The sequence below is a fragment of the Ptiloglossa arizonensis genome, chromosome 4 (genome assembly GCF_051014685.1).
Source record: "Ptiloglossa arizonensis isolate GNS036 chromosome 4, iyPtiAriz1_principal, whole genome shotgun sequence".
NCBI classification, from domain to species: Eukaryota; Metazoa; Arthropoda; class Insecta; order Hymenoptera; family Colletidae; genus Ptiloglossa; species Ptiloglossa arizonensis.
This window is the reverse complement of record NC_135051.1, coordinates 9614871-9636409: the sequence shown is the minus strand read 5'-3', so window position 1 is coordinate 9636409 and position 21539 is coordinate 9614871. Positions and strand designations below refer to the sequence as shown.

At 45.0% G+C, this 21539-nt stretch overlaps 3 protein-coding genes across 5 annotated transcripts in view; 1 reads left to right on the top strand and 2 right to left on the bottom strand.

Annotated features, from left to right (window-relative positions):
* LOC143145799 (spondin-1) overlaps positions 1 to 21539 on the top strand; it is a 175156-nt gene that overhangs the window by 130810 nt on the left and 22807 nt on the right. For all 3 annotated transcript variants that reach the window (XM_076309533.1, XM_076309532.1, XM_076309531.1), the window contains 2 exons: positions 150 to 463; positions 911 to 1090. In XM_076309533.1, coding sequence (XP_076165648.1) covers positions 150 to 463; positions 911 to 1090 — 494 coding nt within the window. The remainder of the gene's footprint in view (positions 1 to 149; positions 464 to 910; positions 1091 to 21539) is intronic.
* On the bottom strand, positions 8478 to 9540 carry LOC143145460 (uncharacterized). The gene is made up of 3 exons (XM_076308855.1): positions 9309 to 9540; positions 8683 to 9152; positions 8478 to 8606 (listed from the first exon to the last, which is right to left on the bottom strand). Exons 1-3 carry the CDS (start codon positions 9538 to 9540, stop codon positions 8478 to 8480), a joined length of 831 nt encoding a protein of 276 aa, XP_076164970.1.
* Positions 18792 to 19541, bottom strand: LOC143146212 (uncharacterized). The gene is made up of 3 exons (XM_076310297.1): positions 19376 to 19541; positions 18984 to 19237; positions 18792 to 18914 (listed from the first exon to the last, which is right to left on the bottom strand). Exons 1-3 carry the CDS (start codon positions 19425 to 19427, stop codon positions 18819 to 18821), a joined length of 402 nt encoding a protein of 133 aa, XP_076166412.1. The 5' UTR covers positions 19428 to 19541; the 3' UTR covers positions 18792 to 18818.

Here is a 21539-nt window from a genome sequence, read left to right as displayed (position 1 = left end):
CGTTGCTCGACTCGTTCCACGTAAACTCCACAAGCTTGGTTTCCGCTCTGAACAAAAAATGGTTCGACCGTCTAATGATTCTTTCTCCTTCGTGGAATCGACGCGTGGAAACTGTAGACTCACGAAATCTTCCTTGCGTTTCCTCGCAGGCCGAACGCACGACTCCACCTACACCCTGTACAGATTGGGCGAGAGGTTGTCCAGCGGCACGAGACTCTACGTGGAGACCGGAAGAACCGACGGCCTCGATGCCGATGGGGATTCCCCTAGCAGTCTTCACTCGTTCGCGGGACCCCCCGTGCCCCAAGGAGAGGGTACCAGTATCGCGAGAGCCTTCTTAGACGGCAATCATACTCTGATCAGCGTCATGGCGCGTATCAACCCGAGTCCCGACTGGTTCGTGGGGGTTGATTCCTTTCAGCTCTGCGTGGAGGGCAACTGGGTGGACACAGTGACCGTCGAGGTAACCAATACTTTTATTTAACCTACTTATTTTTTCTCTTCGATAGCTTTGTACACTTTTTACGCATTAGTCTCTGAATTTTCCGTATCGCGATCGAGGGCAGGCTCTCGAGCGTAAAGGGTTAATATTTTTCACCGAGTATTCGAAAAGGCTTTCAAATTCGCGAACACTAACGATTCCATTCGTCCAAGTACCTCGAGCTCGTATTTTGAAAAAGCTGGCCTCGTTACAGAGACAAATTTTTTCCCTACGATGAGAAAGACCGCGGGTGATGCTCCCTCGTTCGTTCGAGCAGCCAGCATTTTCGCTCGCAAAAAGGTTTGAAGACCGTCGATCGGTGGGTATACAGGTCACGGCCCATTTACGAGGAACGCAGCCTCTATCCTCCATCTCATTAAAATCCGCTCGGCCATTGAAAGACTCGCCTCTGTTCGTCTCTTTTCGCAGTTGGACCCACTGGACGGAGGTACGGATAACGGGTTCACGTTCACGGCTGCCAACTGGCCGACCCAGCCCCAAGGAATCGCCTACAGGATCACGTCACGATACCCTGCGCATCCCGCGGGAAGCTTCTATTATCCGAATCTACCTCGTCTGCCGCCGATAGCCACTCTCACCTTCACCAAGGTAAGTCAGCTTCCATTCTCTCTCTCGCGCGGAATTTTCCTGCGATCAATTTTACAATAGACCTGACAGGACTGATTTTCGCGTAACCGTCGGTAGAGAACTTTCCAATTATTAACATCGTACAACGTCTTCGCGTGGTGACGCGATCGATAGAAAAAAGATCGAGAGAGGTTACCGTATTATTGGACAATATTAACTTTTCTCTACCCTATTGCGTACGACCTGGTTACATCGCAAATGTAATCGTGTTATATCTGACCAAATGTTGGCCTCGCTAATTTCAAACTGTCGAGTTTACGACTCCACCGGTAATAAAATAAATCGTCCGCGCGACGAAACGGTAATTTGCGACTCGCGATCGATATTACATTTTCGCTAGAGCGGATCCGTTGTACGGTTGTCTGGCGTTCTCGTATCGAGACACGTTTCGAAGCATCTCGTTTCTGTAAACCGGCGTATCGACCATCTCGTCGTCCTTCACTGAAATCCCTTCTTCGGCGAGGACTTCGACTTCGACACCCCGTCATCGCGACGTCGAACACACTTCCGGCGAGCGAGAGGGTCGCTCCTCTCCCCTCAGCCGAGCCGCGTCAATATTTATTTACTGGAACCGCTCCGGAATCCTCGGTAACTTCCCTGTCGTCGCTCCTTAGACAAATTTCCAGCCTCTTCCTTTTCTTATCAGTTTTTTTCTCCGTTCGTGACCCGGTCCTGACCACGGACAGCCTTCGCGGCGATATTCGAACGAAAAGCGACAGCGGCGGTAACGAGATTCGAGAACCGACCACCGGCGCTAAACTTGCTAATTATGTCTTCCCGCCTTCCTGTCCTCCTCTCCAACTTACTTTTCGCTTCTGTCTCCCATCGTATTCCTCTCTCGTTCCCTCTTCGGACCTCTCGTCGGCGATGAGTTGCTTTTGCCGACCGCGACTGTCACCAGCTCTCCCCCCGGCCCCCTCCCTCGACCGCTTACCGAGTAATTATCAAACTTTCCGCGCTAATCCGATAGACCTCTCCGGGTCTCCGGTCCATCCGCCATTTTTCCTCCCTTCCGTCCCATTTCCTTCCCGCCCCGTTTACGTAATCCACCCTGAATCGCCTCCTCGACGACGCCTCGTCAGCTGTTTCGACGAGATTTCGGAACATCTTGTCCGCTCGCAGAATACGAGGAAAATACGCTGGTCCTGGATCCGTCGAATCGTTCTCGTACCCGTGAAAATAAATCGCGTAACGTTGCAAAGACGTAGGATCCTCGAATATGTGAACCAATTCTCGATTCTCTCGCTTTCTCTTCGAACGAACAAAGTTCGATACCGGAAGAGTGTTCCGTTATCTTTATCTCGTTATTAGGATACCGAAGGCTCTACTGTAACGTATTTAGATGTAGTTTCTCAATATTGCGCAAGAGTTCCGAGGCTTAGGTACTATATACCTATACTAAATTGTACGCCGAGGGGAAGATGAGCTCTTAGCGCGTAGGTGCCGTAGAAGTCGTATTTTTCGCGAGATTAACCCTCCCGCTGGAAAATGTTTCACTTTGGAAAATTCGTTTAAGCGAGCATCAAGGAACGAACAATCGGATTCCGTCCAACTACAACTTGCGCTCCGAATTAATAACATTCACGGTGACCGGTTCCCGATCCAACGGCCGTTAATCACCCCGGGGGTGGAAAACATACGAATCGACTGACAAAATCGTTTCAAAATGGCGGTTCATTTTTTACAGAAATCGATTCGTCGTCCGATAGCTGGGTTTTCCGCCGATCGAGCGGCGCGACGATATTTTGGCCAACGATGTCACGGGACGTATCGAGCCACGAAGTTACTAAAAACCCCGACGTGATTCACAGCCGATTAAGCCCCCTGTCGGGTTCGCCTGCCTCCTCCCTCACAGGTTTCTAGCACTCCGTTGGAATCGTTTCCGCGTTTATCGAGTCCGTGGAAATCGTCGAACCGTGAAACGTTAATTCACCGCTCTTTTCCCCTTGTAATTCGCGTGGCCGTTGTTAGAGCCGGCGACGAACAATACTAAAGGGTTCTCATCGCGACGACGAGTTAAAAAAAAAAAAAGGAAAAAGGAAAGAGCATACGAAACGAGCGCGCGCAAACGATTCCATTAAGCTCGAGCATCTTAGGCACTCCCCCGTTTACCTCGAAATTGGAACGCGCGAACGTAATGCTCGGTTTGCAATCGCGACGGGGTTTCCATCGTCGCGCGAGCGATTCCTCGAATCGATACAGTTCGTGTCCTCGGAACTGGATGGAAACCGATGCAAATTGTCGGTTGCGTGCACGGACGGCTAACCGAATTGATTGAAACGAGAAGAAAAGTAGGACGGTGTGGTTTTATTGCGTATTTCGTGCTATTTACTCTTATCGTGGGACGCGAGTACTCCGATAATGAAGAACGTTCGTGCAGGTTTCGTTAATGCCATTTTTTTGATAACGTTACGAGCGATTCAATTTTTTTTCAAGATCAACGTTTTACTGTTTTATTCCGAAAAATATTCAAGATAGTATTTCATATTTTAATCCGCAACATTTTTTCTATCTCAAACGCTTTTATTGCAGCCAGCGATCAAATACTATATAGTAGTATATATTTCGATCGAAATGGCGATTCTTGTGATATTTTCGCGCGCCCCGTGATTTCTACTTCGACGTAATTCGAGCGAAACGACTTTTTAAGAAAACGACCGGTACATAATAACTCGAATTACGACTCTTCGAAACTCGAAGGTTCCTCGCAGCGATAAAACGCGAGAACACTTTCTCGTCCTTGAAAGTTCACCGAGTAGGACAAAAACGCGTAACGACAAAAGCCGCGACACCCTTGAATTACCATAGAGACGAAACCCTTTGACCCTTTCGAGAGCGATTGCGTACTCGCAAAATATTTATCGTCGTTAATTAATCACCGGGGATCCCTTTGTGACCGTGCGACTCTTTGCTTTGCACAACCACCGCTCTTGGTTCGGTCTTTAATTACCATCGATGTTCGTTCGAATCTCGATGCTGTACAGGGTCATTCGCGAGACACTCGTCGTTGCATTCGTACTCTTATTGGAATTTTATTTTGTCCTTAAGAGGGCCATCGTTGCCCCAGAACTTGGAAGAAACGAAACGTTTACCATCGCCCCCCGGAATCGAAGATTCTCTGCTCGATCGCAAATAATAAACACCGATCGTTACTTATCTTCGTGTAGGATTCGAAACCAAATCGAGATCGATAGCTCGATCACGATGAATCCCGTTGAAAATTTCTACAGAACCAAAAGGTCTCCGCGTTTAATTTGCAGCAATTTTTACCCCATATGTTTTTGCCGTAAAAGCAAGAGTAAGCGAAATACCGCGTACAAATTGTTGCTCGATGCTCGCTACGATCCTGGTAAAAATTTTGCCACGTAGCTCGGATTTTATCTGCTCGTTTGACAAGCAGACAGACACAGCTGGGTTTTGTTTATACACACGATTATTCGATTTCGGACGTAAAAGGAATTAAAATTGAAACTTTTTCGGTAAACGTTGTATTTGTCGCTTCGATTTCAATCCCGGTACGGGAAAAAAGTGCTCGAAATCGATACCGCTCCCGACGCGAGCAATTTTTTCGCAGAGGGGGTTGAATGCATTTTCAGGCTTGCCTCCACCTGGCGACGAAAGAAAATTGTCGCGAGTTAGGAAGGGGGCGCGCGAAAAAAAATAGAACGACCGCGAGAAATAAATCCTTACGGTCGGGGAAAGCCCATAACGTGTCACCAGTTATAAATTCTTACGTTTCCGTTCCGAGTTTGAAATACCGAACGGAAAAGTAGTTTGGGGTCCTCTGTCGCTGCACAACCCTCCTTCGGGCTTCTTGCTGTTCGCCCAGTTCCTCGTTCGCAGGAATTGAGATTTCACCGGGTTCCGGGAGAACTAACTTTTCGACGCGCTTCTTTTTTTAGACACCCGGAAATTTTTTTAACCAAAAAGCTACTCTCGCCTCTGTTGATCGTCGATACTTACGGTCGATACTTACGGTCGAAGGGCAAATGTATTCCAGTAACCGTTGGTAATCGTATAAAATGTACCGATTGTTCCAATATTGAATATGAAAATTTTTAAATTCCGAAAAGAAAGAAAAAATGTGGTCGAATAGTTTATGGAAATGCGACTATCGCATTGGTTCGACTCTCGCGATGTACGGATAATTTCACATCGGTCTTGGTAACTATTTCCAAAATAACGCGTTAAGGCAGACTATACACGGTAACCTCCGACATAAATATTTGCAAATGGAAAGAAACAACCACATACGTACACATTATACAATGACTTTCTTATTTTGGTTAACGATTAAATACATACTTGTTGGATCAAATGTAATTATATGTGTAGTTGTTTACACACAACGGTGTACCGGTTGGGAAAAAAAGACATTCTTTGTACGTAGACGAACCCTAATCGTATTCAGTAGAACATTCGGAAGATTGGTTAGGGCAATGTGAACTTGGCACGCATTGTCCGTTGTATCTGACGTAACCTTGTTGGCATCGGCAACCGGCGGAATGGCTGTTGCATTTCTGAAACAGACAAGTTTTGTAAAAACACCAATTTCCAACAAAGTTCCAGCCACTGTGAATCATTTTCGACTTTACCGATTGTTGACAAGAATGATGATTAGGTGATATATTACTGCAAGTTGGTTCGCACTGTCTTCCGCATTGTGCCCAGTACTCGTATTTGTGACACTTGTGATTTTTCGATCCACCGTGGTGTTTCCGGTTGTCGCTCGAATTATCGCTGCTGGAGCTGGAGCTGCTCGAGCTATCACTGCTCGAGTCGTCGCAATCCGAGTCGTCGTTGTTCCGACCATGAGTATGCGAACCGTGATGTTCGTTACTGTTAGCATCTGAAAGACAGTAAGAGATTCGCGTAACTGAGAACACTTGACAAGTTTCAAAGCCAAGTTGAAGTCTCGATGAGAGATTCGAGACAATAAGTTGAAAAGCGTAGAAAAAGCAGAAGAACTTACCGATAACTGCCATCATAGCAAGAAGCACCAAGAAGAAGACGAAGCGCGACATGGTCGATTCTAAATCTTGTTACGCTTGGTTCCACTCGAATCGAATTCACTTTCGTTTGTGATCCGAACCTGTCGAGGATCTCGGTTTTTATCCTCCCCGTTTCTACAAAAATTCGTGTAGCTGTTGTTTGTTCTTTTCTTACGGAGAATCTTATCAGAGGGTATTAACCGATCAAACATTTCTTTTATCGGATTATTAACGCGAAGACTTTCGAACAACAGTGGCAGCGTGTATTGGTTACATCATAGAAAATACACAAGCATCGACACAAATGGTTAAGGATTTTGACGCGGAAAGTCGGTAACCGAATTCAAACGACAAAAATTGTTCGAAAAACGCTCTTTAAAAAAATAATAACACCACGTTTCTTTTATTACGAATGGTCCAAAATATCGCAGATTATTTGAATTGGCTCGCAGTGCTTTCCACGCTTGGATCGCGTCTCGTGCTTAGGACACTTGTACCTTTCCTTGCTCGAAAGCAGTTTCTTGTCACCGGAATATGTTCGTGAGAAAGTAAAACATACTGCTTTTGAACAATTGGAAAGTCCTCGATGCGCCATAAAAAAAATCTTAAATCGTGGAATCTCTGAGCTCTGAGTTTTATTAAAATACAAATAAAATATCACCGTTCGGCAATTTAAATGTAAAACCATATTTATTAATCGTATATTTTACCCAGTAATTACATTGTCTACTAACTACCCGACACGTTCGATTGGAAATAAAGAGAACATTGTACAAGATGTTCTACCAGCCTTCCGAGGATTGGCTGCCGGGGCAATCTACCGCAACCACGCACCGACCACGATTGTTTCTGACAAAACCTTGTTGGCATCGACATCCAGCCGTCTCGCTGTTACATTTCTGAAACAAATATCAACGATTTCGTAAACATGAATCTTTCGAATCTAAAATATACTAGGAATCGTTTCGATTTTACCAGTCCTTCGCAGAACTTATGACTCGGTGTCTCATTCCCGCAGGTTGGCTCGCATTGTCTTCCGCACTTCGACCAAGTCTCGTATCTGTTACACTTGTGATCGTTATCGCTGCTGCTATCGTTATCGCTGTCACTGTCGCTGTCGCTGTCGCTGTCGTTGTTACAATCAGAGTTGTTTTTCGAGTTGTCGCTATCCGAGTTATCTTTCTTCTTACTATGAGCGTTCGAAGTGTGATGCTTCTTAGTGGTAGCGTCTGAAAGAAAGTAAAAGATTCGTCTAACCGAGAACACTTTTGAACAGTTGGACCATTCTCGTCAAAACCAAGTCGAAGAATCGATGAGAGATTCGAGGTAATAAATCGAAGAGTGCAAAGAAAGCAGGACTTACCGATAACTACCACCATAGCAAGGAGCACCAAGAAGACGACGTAGCGCGACATGGTTGATTCTAATCTACTTCCACTTGGTTCCGCTCGTATCGAATTCACTTTCGTTTGTGATGCCGAACATGTCGAGGATCTCGGTTTTTATTCTCCCTGTTTCTACAAAAATTCGTATAGCTGTTGTTTGTTCTTTTCTTACGGAGAATCTTATCAGACGGTATTAACCGGTCAAATATTTCTTTTATTGGACAATTAACGCGAACATTTTCGAACAATAGCGGTAGAACGTCTCTATTACATCATACAAAATACATACACATAGACATAAATAGTTGAAGACTCTGACGCACGAAAAATATTTGAAGAGGATTCAGACCAGTATGTCTGGCAATAAGTACAAAGAAAACAGTAACACTGGTTGTTTTTTCTTTTATTACAGGCGGTTTAAAGCGTTGCAGATTATTTAAATTTACCTTTCGGTCGTAGCGATGAGTTTGCTCGCATTGTTTTCCCGCATTTGAACCACGCCTCGTGTTTAGGATACTTGTATTTTTCCTCGCTCGAAAACTTTCTTGTTATCGAAATATGTTCGTGAGAAAGTAAAATGGTTTTCGGCAATTGGAACGTTCTCGATGCTCTTAAAAAAAATCTTAAATCGAGTAACCTCTCTAGCTAGATTCGAGTATTTAATATGGAAATTAATTGTCAAAAATAGTGTCATCCTCTGAGCTAATGTTCTTATTGGCTGACATTTTGATACGCTACTAGCTCGTTCCACTCGTTTCGCGAAGCTGAACTCTCTTCGATGGTGCACCAAAGAGCTTGGTAAACAGTCGCCAAATTGTCGTTCGGTCGATTTAAATACAAATAAAGCAACATCGTTCGGTAATTTAAATGTTAAACCATATTTATTGATCGTACAATCCATCTACAGTTACAATGTCTATTAACGGTCTAATAAGTTCGGTTAAAGATAAACAGAACGTTTTACTGGATGTTCTACCATCCTTCTGAGGATTGGCTGCTGGTTTGTGATTTGGGGCAATCTACCGCAACCACGCACTGACCACGATTGTTTCTGACAAATCCTGATTGGCATCGACATCCAGCCGTCTGGCTGTTACATTTCTGAAACAAATATCAATGATTTCGTAAACATGGATCTTTCGAATCTAAAATATACCACGGATCATTTCGATTTTACCAGTCCTTTGCAGTACATATGGTTCGGTGTCTGATTCCCGCAAGTTGGCTCGCATTGTCTTCCACATTTCGACCAGCTTTCGTATCTGTGACATTTGTGATTGTTGTTGCTGAACAAATTATCGTTGTCCGAAAAGTCGGTGCCCGAACTTCCGCTGCTTGAATTGTCGTTGCTCGAATCATCGTTGCTCGAATTATCGTTGTCCGAATTGTCGTGTTTCGTATTGCCGTGGTTCGAATTGCCGTGGTTCGAATTGCCGTGGTTCGAATTGCCATGGTTTGAATTGCTGGGGTCCGAACTGCCGTGGTACGAATTGCTGGGGTCCGAACTGCCGTGGTACGAATTGCTGGGGTCCGAACTGCCGTGGTACGAATTGCTGGAGTCCGAACTGCCGTGGTACGAATTGCTGGAGTCCGAACTGCCGTGGTTCGAATCATCGTTCGTCTGATGATGCTTCTTAGTGGAAGCGCCTGAAACAAAAAGATTCACGAATCTTAGTAGGCTTTATTACCCCTTGTGAGACGAGCACTGAATCCAAGCACACCCGTGGCTTGACCTTACTTGCGTAGGTACTTTGAAGAAAGATTCTAATATTCCTCAATTTCCAAGGAAAGTTCTAACGGTACAATTGATCGACAGAGACGTCGACCCAGAGGTCTGTCTGAGTCCGAAAAGACTCAGATTCGATGGAGAGATAAACAATCGGAAAATGGGAAGCGTAGAGGAAATTTTTAATAGACGACAGTTATAACCGAGATTGCATGTATATTTCCCATAAACGACTGTATCCTTTAAGCAGAACTTACCCATAACTGCTACAATTCCAAGGAGCAGAAGAAAAACGGTGAGACGAGACATGGTTGATTTTAATCTGCTTCCACTTGGTTCCACTCGTAGCGAATTCACGTTGGTTCGTAATGTTGTACACCTCGGTGGTCTCGGTTTTTATACTTCCCGTTTCTAGAAATATTTGTACAGCAGGTGTTTGTTCTTTCCTCGCAGAGAATTTTATTACGCGGTATTAGCTAAACGAACATTTCTTTTATCGGACGATTAATTCGAAAGTGTGCAAGCAATTGTGACATAATTTGCGTACACGTAAGGCAGTTACATAGAATAAACTTGTTATTTTCATCGTTCTATCATTGGCGCAATTGTCACGGTCGAAATTTCTTTATCTTCCTATCAAAGTCGTCGGTTTTCAAGATCGTAGATAATAATTGTTTGATTTGTACAAGGTCGAGGTCTTGTTATCTGCTCGTGGCAATGAAAGTAAGTCGCGTTCGAATGTTTTGGGGGCCACGAAAATTGTTTAAAGAGTCTCAAGACCGATATTTTAAGCAACGAGAGCCAGGGAAACATTAACAACGCGATTTTTGTTGTACAATATCGTTAGAGATAATTTTCGATCTTTTACCAAGCGAAATTTACACACGAGTACAGAACTATTAGAATTTTTAGTTTAAAAAGAGACTAGGATCGGCCGTTTAAATTTTTATTCGAACGAATTGGAAGATTTTATTTATCGTACACGATACGTACACGAGTCGACAAAACGTTGCGTACAACTCGAGATTCTCGCGTTTGGTCCACAGAGACTGCTTTTCTTCAATTATCCATTCGTAAGAGTACAACGTAAATTTATCATTTTATCTCCGTTACGATCCTCGTTTATTTCGGACGCAAAGCACGTGCAATTTGTCTCTGGAAGGAATACTTCTTTGTCGCTGGTGTTCTTCGGCCGTTAATCCATGCTCCAACGACAAAAGTTTGCTCGTGCTCCACGGAGAATCGTCGACCATTGTTTCGCGAGGCGGAGTGCAACCGTGGGCTCTTGAATAAAACACAAGCATCCGCGTTGACCCTGGTTCTCACCACGCAGTTTCTAAATGGCATTCAACTTTCGATTTACTCCGCGAAATTATGTCCGTTCCTTGCTCTCGGCAAACTTTTCACGTCTTTACCGTCCTTCCGGCCGTCGAGGGATCTCTTTCTTTTCGATCGCACGTGCTCGATCTTCAATCTACTCGCTCCAACTTGTCCCGATCTATGGAACATTTTTACGCTAGAAACGTCTTTCTCAACTTTTTCGTACACATGAAAAATCAAAGGCCATTTTGTTGGCCCGTCGATTATTCCGTAGTTAAAAGAAGTTGAAGATGGCTTTGAAAACGTTAACTCGAAATCGTATTATTTGCGGTAAACAAAATTTTTACCAGTCCACGACTAAAAAGAAATTGACGTGGTCATTGTCCGGGCGCAACGATCATCGGAATCTCGAAAATAAAATCTTCCTCGGGATACCGGATGACGATATTTTCCATGAAAAGCACACAGGCTCCCCTCCGACCTCGAGCCCCCGAAAATCTAATATACCCGCTTATTTACGTACGTTACGAGATGGCGAAAATAATAACGAGGTCTTTCACGCCCCCGCGAAAGGGAGAATGCGGGTAGGCGGACCTTCGGCAGTGTTTACTCCAGGACCGCGTGCCTGGAATTCCTCTCTGCCTCGTGTACGCACACGCGGGCGCTCTTTCCTGTCTGGAATCGAGTTTCCAGCGGACTCCAGAAAGGGACGCTTTGCGGGAACAAAAGGCTCGGCCCGTGTACACGTATATCTATATAGATCGCGACAGGGAAAAATATTTTCAGACCGCTTTATTTTCTGGCTACGCGCGTCCCTTTGGACGCTACCAATCGGGAATTTGTTGATCGGAAGGACGTTCGATCGTCCGGAGACGCTTTGTTAGCGAAACGGAATCGTTCGCTATAGACGGATGGTCTGCGTTGGCGAAAAGCTCGACTTTGTCCTGGAATTTTTCGATGCGCCTCGCTATTATTACATATAACCGCGAAACGAACAGAGAAAAGCCAACGACGAAATAAAACAACGGTATTTTCCGACATAAAGCATCCTTTGAATGCACAGAGACACCAAATTTAAATGGTTAATGAATATCCAAACAGGGTAGCACCTTGCGCCGCTATACCTAAACCGTAATTACGACACGTTCGAACTAAGAGACCAAAGAAGCGATTCAGTATTTTTAACGTATTTTGCGTCGCGTGGGGTAATGAAAAAAAAAACTTTGGAAGGAAAAAGTTATCGGTACGTCCACTTAAAAGAGCGTGTTCATCGATAAACAGCAAGATCGAGATTCGAGGTTGAGCGGAGTCACGGGTCTCTCGCATTCATCTTGGAAACGGGGTTGCTTATCTTGACACCGTAGCGTTGACATGGAGATACCGGGGGTTGAATTGGTCACAGGGGTCGCGAACGATCATCCCAATCGCTCGTGGCTTAATCCGAGTAATCCTCCCTCGCATATATTACCCCCCGCGGCTACGTGTTCTTTAATTCGACTCGGTTCGCGCAACGCATCGTACAGAATATTTCAACCTCTTGTAGCCGAGCCGATGAAAAAGAATCGTCGAAATATAAATAAAGAAACGGTAGAATTTTTCGTTCTCCCCTCGAGCCGGTGGAATTGCCTCGCCGGTGAAACATAAATATTCCAACGAACGAGGGGTTGAATCCGTTTCTCGAAGAATCGAAAAGTATCCGCGTAGTTGGAACTCCCGTGCTAGTTTCGCGACGCTTTTCAAAATCGAAGCGCAAATTACACTTTTGTCGGTAGTTCGTTAGCTACAGTCCGATTCGAATTAATTCACGGACGAAACCCCTCCGTGAGAAAGAGACCAATTACTCGGTAGACCGGAGGAAGAGAGGAGGAGCGTAATTGAGAACAGTCGAGATAATCGTGCGCCTATGAATAGTTGGTAATTACGTAAAGTACGCGCGAACATCGAAATATGCCGCTGCACACGGCCGTGTCACGGTTAACCAAGCCCTATTGCTTTCAGCCAAGTTGGGATAATCCGGTCGGCGCCGTTTTGCCAACTAACGCGTCTACCCCCTTTATCTGCGCCCGGCGATACTAACTCACGGCTTACGAGCGTTAACGAGCCTCACGGGATACAACCCAGCCCCCGGGGGACAATTATAATAGGGGATGATCGGCGTAATCGATGCGAGCGTAGAAAAACCTCTCGGGAACTGCCAACCTGTGTCGGAGAAAAGCTGTTTCTCGTTCGTAGCAAGTTCGCGCGCTCGAACTTCGATGACAAATTAACTACCGGTTAAGTCGCGTTACCTTCGTAGAGTCCCTCCAGTCCGATCCTTTATACATCGGCGCGACAATTGGACGACCGTGGACCTCGAAGAACGCAAAAGAAGACTATAATACCGACGGCAAGCGGTAGAGCTCTCGTTGAGAACTCGCAGCGAACAGTGGAACGGTCGCGGATCGATCGCGTTATTCGAATCGAAAATCTCGGTACATACTCGAAGAGTACGTAAAGAATTTTTGTTCCCATTTAACGAGTTTGCGAAGATTCTCCGTAAAGACCTCTTGAATATTCCCAAGGCTCTAATTGCCACGCGTTGAGTGTTCGCGTATCGTGGATCGAACAATGGTTACTCGTTTAATATCGACGATTGCACGGTACCTCCTATTAACTAGTCGCGGTGGAAGCTCCGGCAAATGAAATTGTATGGGTAATAAATAGATAATGGAGTTTAAAACGGGCGCGCAGCCGGCAATCCCCTAATTCTACAGTACCTTAACCGCGTTTCTGATGTTCTCTCCGGTCTCGCGGGCGACGCCTTAATATTCCGGGCGAGGCATTAAACGACACGACGGAAAACAAACGTGCGGCCACTTTGTTAGGGTAATATCGTCGCGTTAGGTGGAACGAACTTAATTGGCGCAAATGATAACGGAGGTTCTCGGCCGAATCCGCGAACGTGTATCGCGGCTGGTTACCGAGCCCGGCTGCCGGTATTTATGCTGCGGGCACTTAAGATATTAATTTCGAGAACGCCTCGTGTAGCCGGAACTGGGTCGCGAAGTACAAATGGCCGCGAACATTAGAGAAAATGTCGAATTAAAGTTCACCCCGATGCCGGTTTCGATTAAACTTTCCCGCCTCGACATCGACGTCGCGGTCTTCCTTTTTCTCGCACTCTGAACGAAGAATCATCGAGTCCCAGCTCGCCGTCTGCAAGATTTCGAGGAATCGGTTCGAGGGAATTGGTAATTCGTGCAATTGGAAGGACAGCCGTCCGACCAGGGACGATCCACTTTCACTGCGCTCTTCGCACGTTGACCGCCCAGCTTTCTACGATACAAACTCGTAGAAACGTTTAACAGTTTGCCGTTGTACCTCCAATGACGAGAATATTATTTAAAAGTTTACAAATATTACAATTTTTTAACAACAGTCGGCAAAGATTTTTCGCTCCCTGGCGAATTCTCTCTGGACGAAATTAAAATTTATTTCGTTGCGTAATTCACCCTCGCGTACGAAACGGTCGGTACGATCCCGTACGCGTAACGTATCCGAATTTAATTTCGTCGTATTTTCAAAGCGAACGTGGATTGTTGGGGTCGATGTTAGGTGCCCGGGCTCGTACATTCGTCGAGGTAGACTCGAATCCCGGAATCAAAATTGCGGACGTCGTGCGTCCGCGGAAGCTTTTTATCGTTCGAGTGCAGCTGCAGTGCTCGCAACTGCGGGCGACCCGGCCGCGAGGGCGGCTGGATTGTTAAAAGTTTTCCTCGCCTCGGAAAAACGTGCACGTGCGGTACCTGTTCCACGTGCTCGTTATCTAGTTCCCGTATCGATCGATCCGATAAATTCGCAACGTGGGGGCGGCGGCGGCGGCTCTGAAAACTAAAATCGGCTCCAAGTTGACATCCTCTTTTCGCATACCGGGATATTGTACGAGTCGAAAGGGAGCATTAGCAAAAAATTACGATCATCGTAACGAAATCGAACGCGCGACTTTCCTTGCGCAGCCGTGGCAACGCGAACCAACTTTTAACAATTTGAACTTAACTTTCGAACAGTTAAATTTTCCGACGCGCAACCTGTTCGTCGATCGGAAACTCTCTTTCCTAAACTAAATTCGTTTCCAATTGAACCGCGAGCAATTCCCCCCTCTCTCCACCGCCGCCACCATCGTCCCCACTGGTTGCCGTTGCTGATTTCATCCCCTTTTCTATTTCGCTGTTTTAGTCACGACCCGACCGTTTTTCCTCTCAGTCAGTGTCACGGTTTGCCTCGCTGTTCGTGTTGGTGCACTTTCCTCCTCCTCCTCCTCTCCCCCCTTTCTCTCTCTCGGGATCCTCCCCTCTGGACGTTGGTTTGTCACGCTTGTCCGATTATCGACGGATTAACCACCGAGTCGTGCTGGTCGGTGGTGATGCGAGCGAAGCGGTCGGCCACGTATTTCTCGGCGCGGTTCGTCCCGACGAGGAACGACCTCGCGCAATTATATCGCGTCGTAAGCAATACGAATTCAATGGAGAGATGCGAACGCGAATGGTGGTCACCGACCAGGAAAGAAAATAAAATTTTATATTTATCGTTCTAATATTGCCGAGCTGGAGAAACAGTTCTAGAGCACCCTCGCGCGGCGACGAAATTTCAAAAGAAAAAGTCTATGGAATAAAAATGTTTTAACAACGATGACACCCTTGTAGAGTTTGTAAAACCGTATGGGATTTGACCCGGAACCCAAGGAAAGAGAAATTGGTATCTCTCGTTTACGATCACGAGGAAATCGATGACTATTGACTCGGTCCTCCCGCGTCACAGGATCGAACAAAGACGAATTTCGTTGGATCGTACCACGGTGAAACACGCGGATTCGATTACCCCGTAATTGATATCGATACCGGTATATCGCTCATAAAGCGGACAGCTAAATTCGTTTTCGACTCAACGAACGTCTTGCCTCGAGACTTTTTCTCCCCAAGATCCCACGGCCAGATCCCACGGAGAAATACACCGGAAAGCAGCTTCGATACCCGATGGAAAGTCAATCGCGTGATTTAATCAACGTTCCCGATTGCCGAATGAAATTTTCAGCGATCCCTTCTCGATTGCCGCGAACGATTCGAATCGACCTGGTCACGATAAACCAAAGACGATGATCGCAAACACGGGACGATCCCCCGATAATTAAATAAAATGGCGCTCGACGTTTCGATTATCACGATTCCGCAGGATCGGTTCGTCGATGGTGCGAAATTTCTTTTCGTAATCCTCGAAAGAAGGTATCGACGGTAACTCCGTTACCAAGACACTCGAAGAAAACTCCTGGCGAGTTTCTACACAGTCACCGAGACTAACGAAGCCCCGGACAGGCCATATTCGATGCAGGCTTCTAATTACAAGCTGAACGGAAAAGTTTCGGCGTAAAATTAAGTCCGAGGTTTACGAGGGCAACGTGACAAACTGATCGAGCTAACGACTAATTAAGACGAGCGTTCGAGAAATATGTCCGGGCGGAGTTCTGTCGGGCCGTGGTAAGTATCGATTTTGCGCGAGTCCTCGTAACTACGTAGCGAAACGCTAAACGCGAAACAATGGAACGCGATTCTGCGAAATTTCACCGAGTGTTTGCGAAACGAACTCCACGGGTCCAGAACGATTCTCGTCATCCTTCTCGTTCCATACATTTAGGATTCTTGCATTCCCGATACACGCGATAGATATCGAGATAAAGTCAGGGGAATGAAACTTTAACGGTAGACCGCAATATCTTCTTGTGAAAATTTTCTAGCAGATCGTAGAATTTCGCGAGAAATGTTCTTAGAAATTTTATTTGGTACGGGAGGAGGTGGAAAAACGCGTAACGCGATACCTTCTTCGCGTAGAACGATAAGTTAAGACCTTTTGGAAAACTTTGGAGGTTTCGACAAAGTATCTTTCGACGATTGCAATGAAAAATTGTATTCATTAATCGTAAGCTTCGTACATGGTTACATAAATATAGAAGTTCTCAAACGGGACGTAGCACTGGATGTTTTACAACTTATCGGAAGATGATTCGCACTCCGTTGCTTTCACGCAGCGACCATCGTGTCTGACGTAACCTTCTTGGCATCTGCATCCAGCGGTATTGCTGTTGCATTGCTGAAACAGATAAGTTTCGTAAAAACTCGGTGTTCCAGCGTAGTTCCAATCACTGTGGATTGTCTTTGATTTTACCGATAGTAGACAGGAAATGTTCGGTACTATCTTGTCGCAAGTTAGTTCGCATTGTGTACCACATTCTGTCCAGATCTCGTATTCCTGACACTTGGGAAGTTTCGACTCAATGTCGCGTCTCCCTCTATAATTGCCCCACCTATAATTGCTCCAGCTTCCACCGCTCGAGCTGTCGCTACTCGAGCTACTGCTGCTCGAGCTACTCGAGTCCGAGTCGTCGTGGTTCCAATAATGTTTTTTCCCACCGTGAGAATAACGCATATTACGAGCATCTAAAGGAAAGCAAGAGGATTCGTGTAACCGAGAACACTTTTAAACAATTGGAACGTTCTCGTCCAACAAATACTCGATGAGACGTTCGAGGCAATAAATCGAAGAGTCTAGAAAAAGCAGAGGAATTTACCGATAACTGCCACCATAGCAAGCAGCACCAAGAAAACGACGTAGCGCGACATGGTTGATTCTAATTTTGTTCCGCTTGATTCCACTCGAATCGAATTCACTTTCGTTTGTGATCCGAACCTTCCGAGGAACTCGGTTTTTATCCTTCCCGTTTCTACAACAATTCCTATAGCTGTTGTTTGTTCTTTTCTTGCCGAGAATCTTATCACAGGGTATTAACCGATCAAACATTTCTTTTATCGGGTTATTAACGCGGAGACTTTCGAACAACAGTAGTAGCGTGTATTCGTTACATCATAGAAAATACACAAGCGTAGACACAACTGGTTAAGGATTTTGACGCGAAAAGTAAACCAAATTGAAATGACGAAAACTATTTGAAGAACGCTTAGACCGGTATGTCGGGCAATATGTGCCAAGAAAACAATAACACTGTATTTTTTATGCGATACTTTAAAAGATAACGTACTTTTGATTTATTGCCCAAACGAAAGTTACGCAACTAGGACCAATCGAAGTAATCGACTTTATTTACGACTACAAAAGGAACCTAACCCACGTTACCGAAAAATAGAAAGTTCTGTCGGTCCATTGTTAGCTCGAGACATTAGTCGCGTAATTACAACGGCCGGGTGCACATTGTCTTGTTACATATTTGTAAGGATTGAAATTTTCCTTCAACTATTTTCTCCTAGGGTAAGGGTGACACAACCCCTTAATATTTCCCTTCCAAAAGATCCACGCGCAATAATTATATCTTTCACGGTATAAAATTTTGAACAACGGAATTTTCACAATTTTCGATTCACTTTCTACAAGTGGTTTAATACTTGTAGACTGAGGTGTACGTTCTATGAGCAGTGATCCCTTGTTCACAGAGAGTGGCGTTGCAACAATTTATAAATGCCTTGAGTCTCGATTCGCAAAAATACGCCGATCGAGTTTGTCGAACAAAAGTAAACGACGCAAACTATACCGGCAATTATTAAATTACTGCGACGATTGTCGCGCTAATTATCGTCGCTAATAGGGATTAGAGATTTTGCGCCGAGCAAATTCGTTTAATCTCGGTTCCGTTCATTCGGAACGGAAGATGCAGATTGTTGTTTCGATTAATAATTTTCACCGATGTGTACAGCTTGCATTCCTTCGTAGACCGTAACGAATTTGTTTAAAAAGCCTCCCTATACGTACGATAGGTTTCGAGACAAAATCAGAGGGTTGAAACGTTAAGAGTACGATGCAATACGTTTCGATGAATATTTTTCAATAGATCGTAGAGTTTTTCAACAAAGAGTTATTCCAATGAATACATACGGTAGAATATCTCACGAGAAACCGACAATATAAAAAAAAATATGCTTAAAAATTTTATTCGGTATAAGAGGAGTGGAAAAGATTACGTTTAACGCCTATTCTCCTCTTGGGAACTAAACAATCTTTTTAAGAACATATCCCTGATATCTTCTTGTAGTAGAGACTTGTACAATCTACCGTAGCGACTTTTAGAGCGTATGTATACGATAAATGAAAATCGTTTGGAAACTTCGTAAGGTCTTCACAAAACGTGTTTCGTTAATTTCAATTCAAAACTGTATTTATTCATCGTAAACGTAATATATGGTTACATAAGTATACAAGTTCTCAAACAGGGCGCAGCACTAGATGTTCTACCACTTATTGGAAGATTTGCAGTCCGTTGATTTCATGCAGTGACCGTTATTCCTGACGTAACCTTGTTGGCATCGGCAGCCGGCAGTGCATTGCTGAAACAGACGAGTATCGTATAAAACACCGAGTTCCAGCAAAGTTCCAGACACTGTGGATCACTTTACCGATTGTTGACAAGAATGATGATTAGGCGATTTGTTATTACAAGTTGGTTCGCACTGTCTTCCGCATTGTGCCCAGTACTCGTATTTCTGACACTTATGGTTTTTCGATCCACCGTGGTGTTTCCGGTTGTCGCTCGAATTATCGCTGCTGGAGCTGTCGCTGCTCGAGCTATCGCTGCTCGAGTCGTCGCAATCCGAGTCGTCGTTGTTCCGATCATGAGTGTGCGAACCGTGATGTTCGTTACTGTTAGCATCTGAAAGACAGTAAGAGATTCGCGTAACCCAGAACACTTAACAAATGTCAAAGCCAAGTTGACATTTGGTCGACATCAAGTCTCTCGATAAGAGATTCGAGACAATAAATTGAATAGCGTAGAAAAAGCAGAACTTACCGATAATTGCCACCATAGCAAGAAGCACCAAGAAGACGACGAAACGCGACATGATTGATTCTAATCTACTTCCACTTGGTTCCGCTCGTATCGAATTCTCTTTCGTTTGTGATGCCGAACATGTCGAGGGTCTCGAGTTTTATCGTTTCACATTTCTTTGCAAATTCGCGTAAACGGTGTTTGTTCTTTTCTTGCAGAGAATCTTATCAGATTGCATTAACCGATCAAACATTTCTTTTATTGGGTCATTAACGCGGAAATTTTCAAACATAGTGGTAGAGCGCGTACTTGTTACACCGTAGATAATACACGAGAATGGACACAAATAGTAGTTAAAGATTCCGATGCGAAATCTAAACCGAATTCAAATGACGCAAAATATTCGAAGAGCCCTCGGATCAGCATGACGAATAATAAGTGCTAAGGAAACGTTAACATTGTTTTTTGTTATTTCACACTTTAAGAGATAATGTGTTTTTAATTTATTGTCCCAGGGAAAGTTACGCAACTAGGACTGATCGAAGTAACCGACTTTATTTACGCTTGTGTATTTCGTTGATGGTACTTAATCAATGGCAGGGGGACCTTTTCCATGTTACTCGTAAGGGTTCGAACTATCCTTTAAGTGACGAAACCCTTTAGTATTTCCCTTGAAAAGGTTCCACGCGCAATAGTTATTCATTGCAACAATTTCAAATTCGCTTTCCACGAGTGTTCCAATACTTCTAGACGGGGATGTATGTTCCACGGGCAGAGGTTTCATTGTTGACCCGTTCGCGTCCAAAAATATGCCGATCGAGCTCGTCGTTGCAATTTGTCACGATTCCCCGGTCCTGTTGGTCGTTAGGGCACCGCCAAGGTGAGAGGGCACACTCGTCGCGCGAAAGCAAACGACGCAAAATTACCGGCAATTATTAAATTACAGCAACGACTGCCGCGGTAATTATCGCCGCTGCCAGGGATTAGAGATTTTACCCCGAGCAAATCCGTTTAATGTCGGACCCGCGACCCTGTGTATCCCGCCGATGCGGAAAAACCGTCCTATCGATCGCCGCCTCTCGTTACGCGCAACAAAAACGAAGAATATTTCTTTTTCGTGGCAGTCACACCGGGTGGACGTCGAACAAAACTCGCCCCATTGGTGTCCTCGTCGACGTCGAGAACAATGACACCGTCGACGAGAAAATTTGGAAACCCTTGGAAAATTGGAACAGAAAATGCTCGAAGTTTCAAAGTGGCGAAAATCGGAACCTCGGAAAATCTACGACTCGGCACGTGGCGGTGCAATACGAGAAAGTACGCATTAACTTTGTTCCAGAAAGAATCGATTGTGTACCCGTGTACACGTGTTTACCTGCTATTTGCATTACTCTTAAACATTAATCACGGTACAATATGACGTAGTTTTCTTCGACCTTGTCGTCTTCCAATCAGATGGAAACCACTTGAGACGAATAACGTACCATCGTCGATGTTCGCGATAACACCCGCGCAACTAGGATCAGCGAGCAACGAACAGTCGCGTCAGAGGAGTACTCGATCGCGTACCTGTTGAATCTTCGGCGTTGTCTTTCGCGAAAACCATAACTCGAACGAGAAACTTTTATACGTAACACGCTTCTCGCTAATTAACCGACCGAAAAACGTATTAATTGCAGAGAGTCGTTGTTTAATATCGATTACGTCGTACGGGGCAAGCGCCGAATTAATATGGATAAACTCACGGACGCGGTACCTTCGCATTCGTTTCCATTCGTTCGTCCCTCGTCTTCGTTCGATCGCGTAAACGAACGTCGACGTGTATAATCGAAACAGTTAATTTAAAAGTTCATCAGAACGAGGACCGAAAACGAGCACGGGGAGCCCGCGGTCCGTGAATAAAAAGCTCACGTTCGCCTCCGTGGCGAGCAATTACTTTTGCAATTATTTTTAATAAACTCTCAAGAATTAATTGCGCTAACCCCGACGCGGACGGGGCGCGGGCACAAAGCTTTCCCGCGCGGTCGAATGCGAGGAACTCCCGTCGGCTTGGCAGACGCGTTTTTCGACCGTAAAAAAGTTGCAATCCTGCAGACGGAAAAATGCACTTTTGCGAGACAGGCCGCGCCTCGAATTAAGAACCACGGGAAAGAGAAAGAACGATATCGCGGGGAAAACGGGAAAA

What these genes read in the sequence shown, in the direction of transcription:
- LOC143145460 (XM_076308855.1), bottom strand. Translation starts at nt 9,540, where the DNA reads ATGTCTCGTCTCACCGTTTTTCTTCTGCTCCTTGGAATTGTAGCAGTT. An exon ending in GACGTCTCTGTCGATCAATT is followed by an intron (nt 9,153 to 9,308) that starts GTACCGTTAGAA and finishes TTTTTGTTTCAG; the next exon opens with GCGCTTCCACTAAGAAGCAT. An exon ending in ATATGTACTGCAAAGGACTG is followed by an intron (nt 8,607 to 8,682) that starts GTAAAATCGAAA and finishes TATTTGTTTCAG; the next exon opens with AAATGTAACAGCCAGACGGC.
- LOC143146212 (XM_076310297.1), bottom strand. Translation starts at nt 19,427, where the DNA reads ATGTCGCGTTTCGTCGTCTTCTTGGTGCTTCTTGCTATGGTGGCAATT. An exon ending in TGCTATGGTGGCAATTATCG is followed by an intron (nt 19,238 to 19,375) that starts GTAAGTTCTGCT and finishes ACTGTCTTTCAG; the next exon opens with ATGCTAACAGTAACGAACAT. An exon ending in ATCATTCTTGTCAACAATCG is followed by an intron (nt 18,915 to 18,983) that starts GTAAAGTGATCC and finishes CGTCTGTTTCAG; the next exon opens with CAATGCACTGCCGGCTGCCG.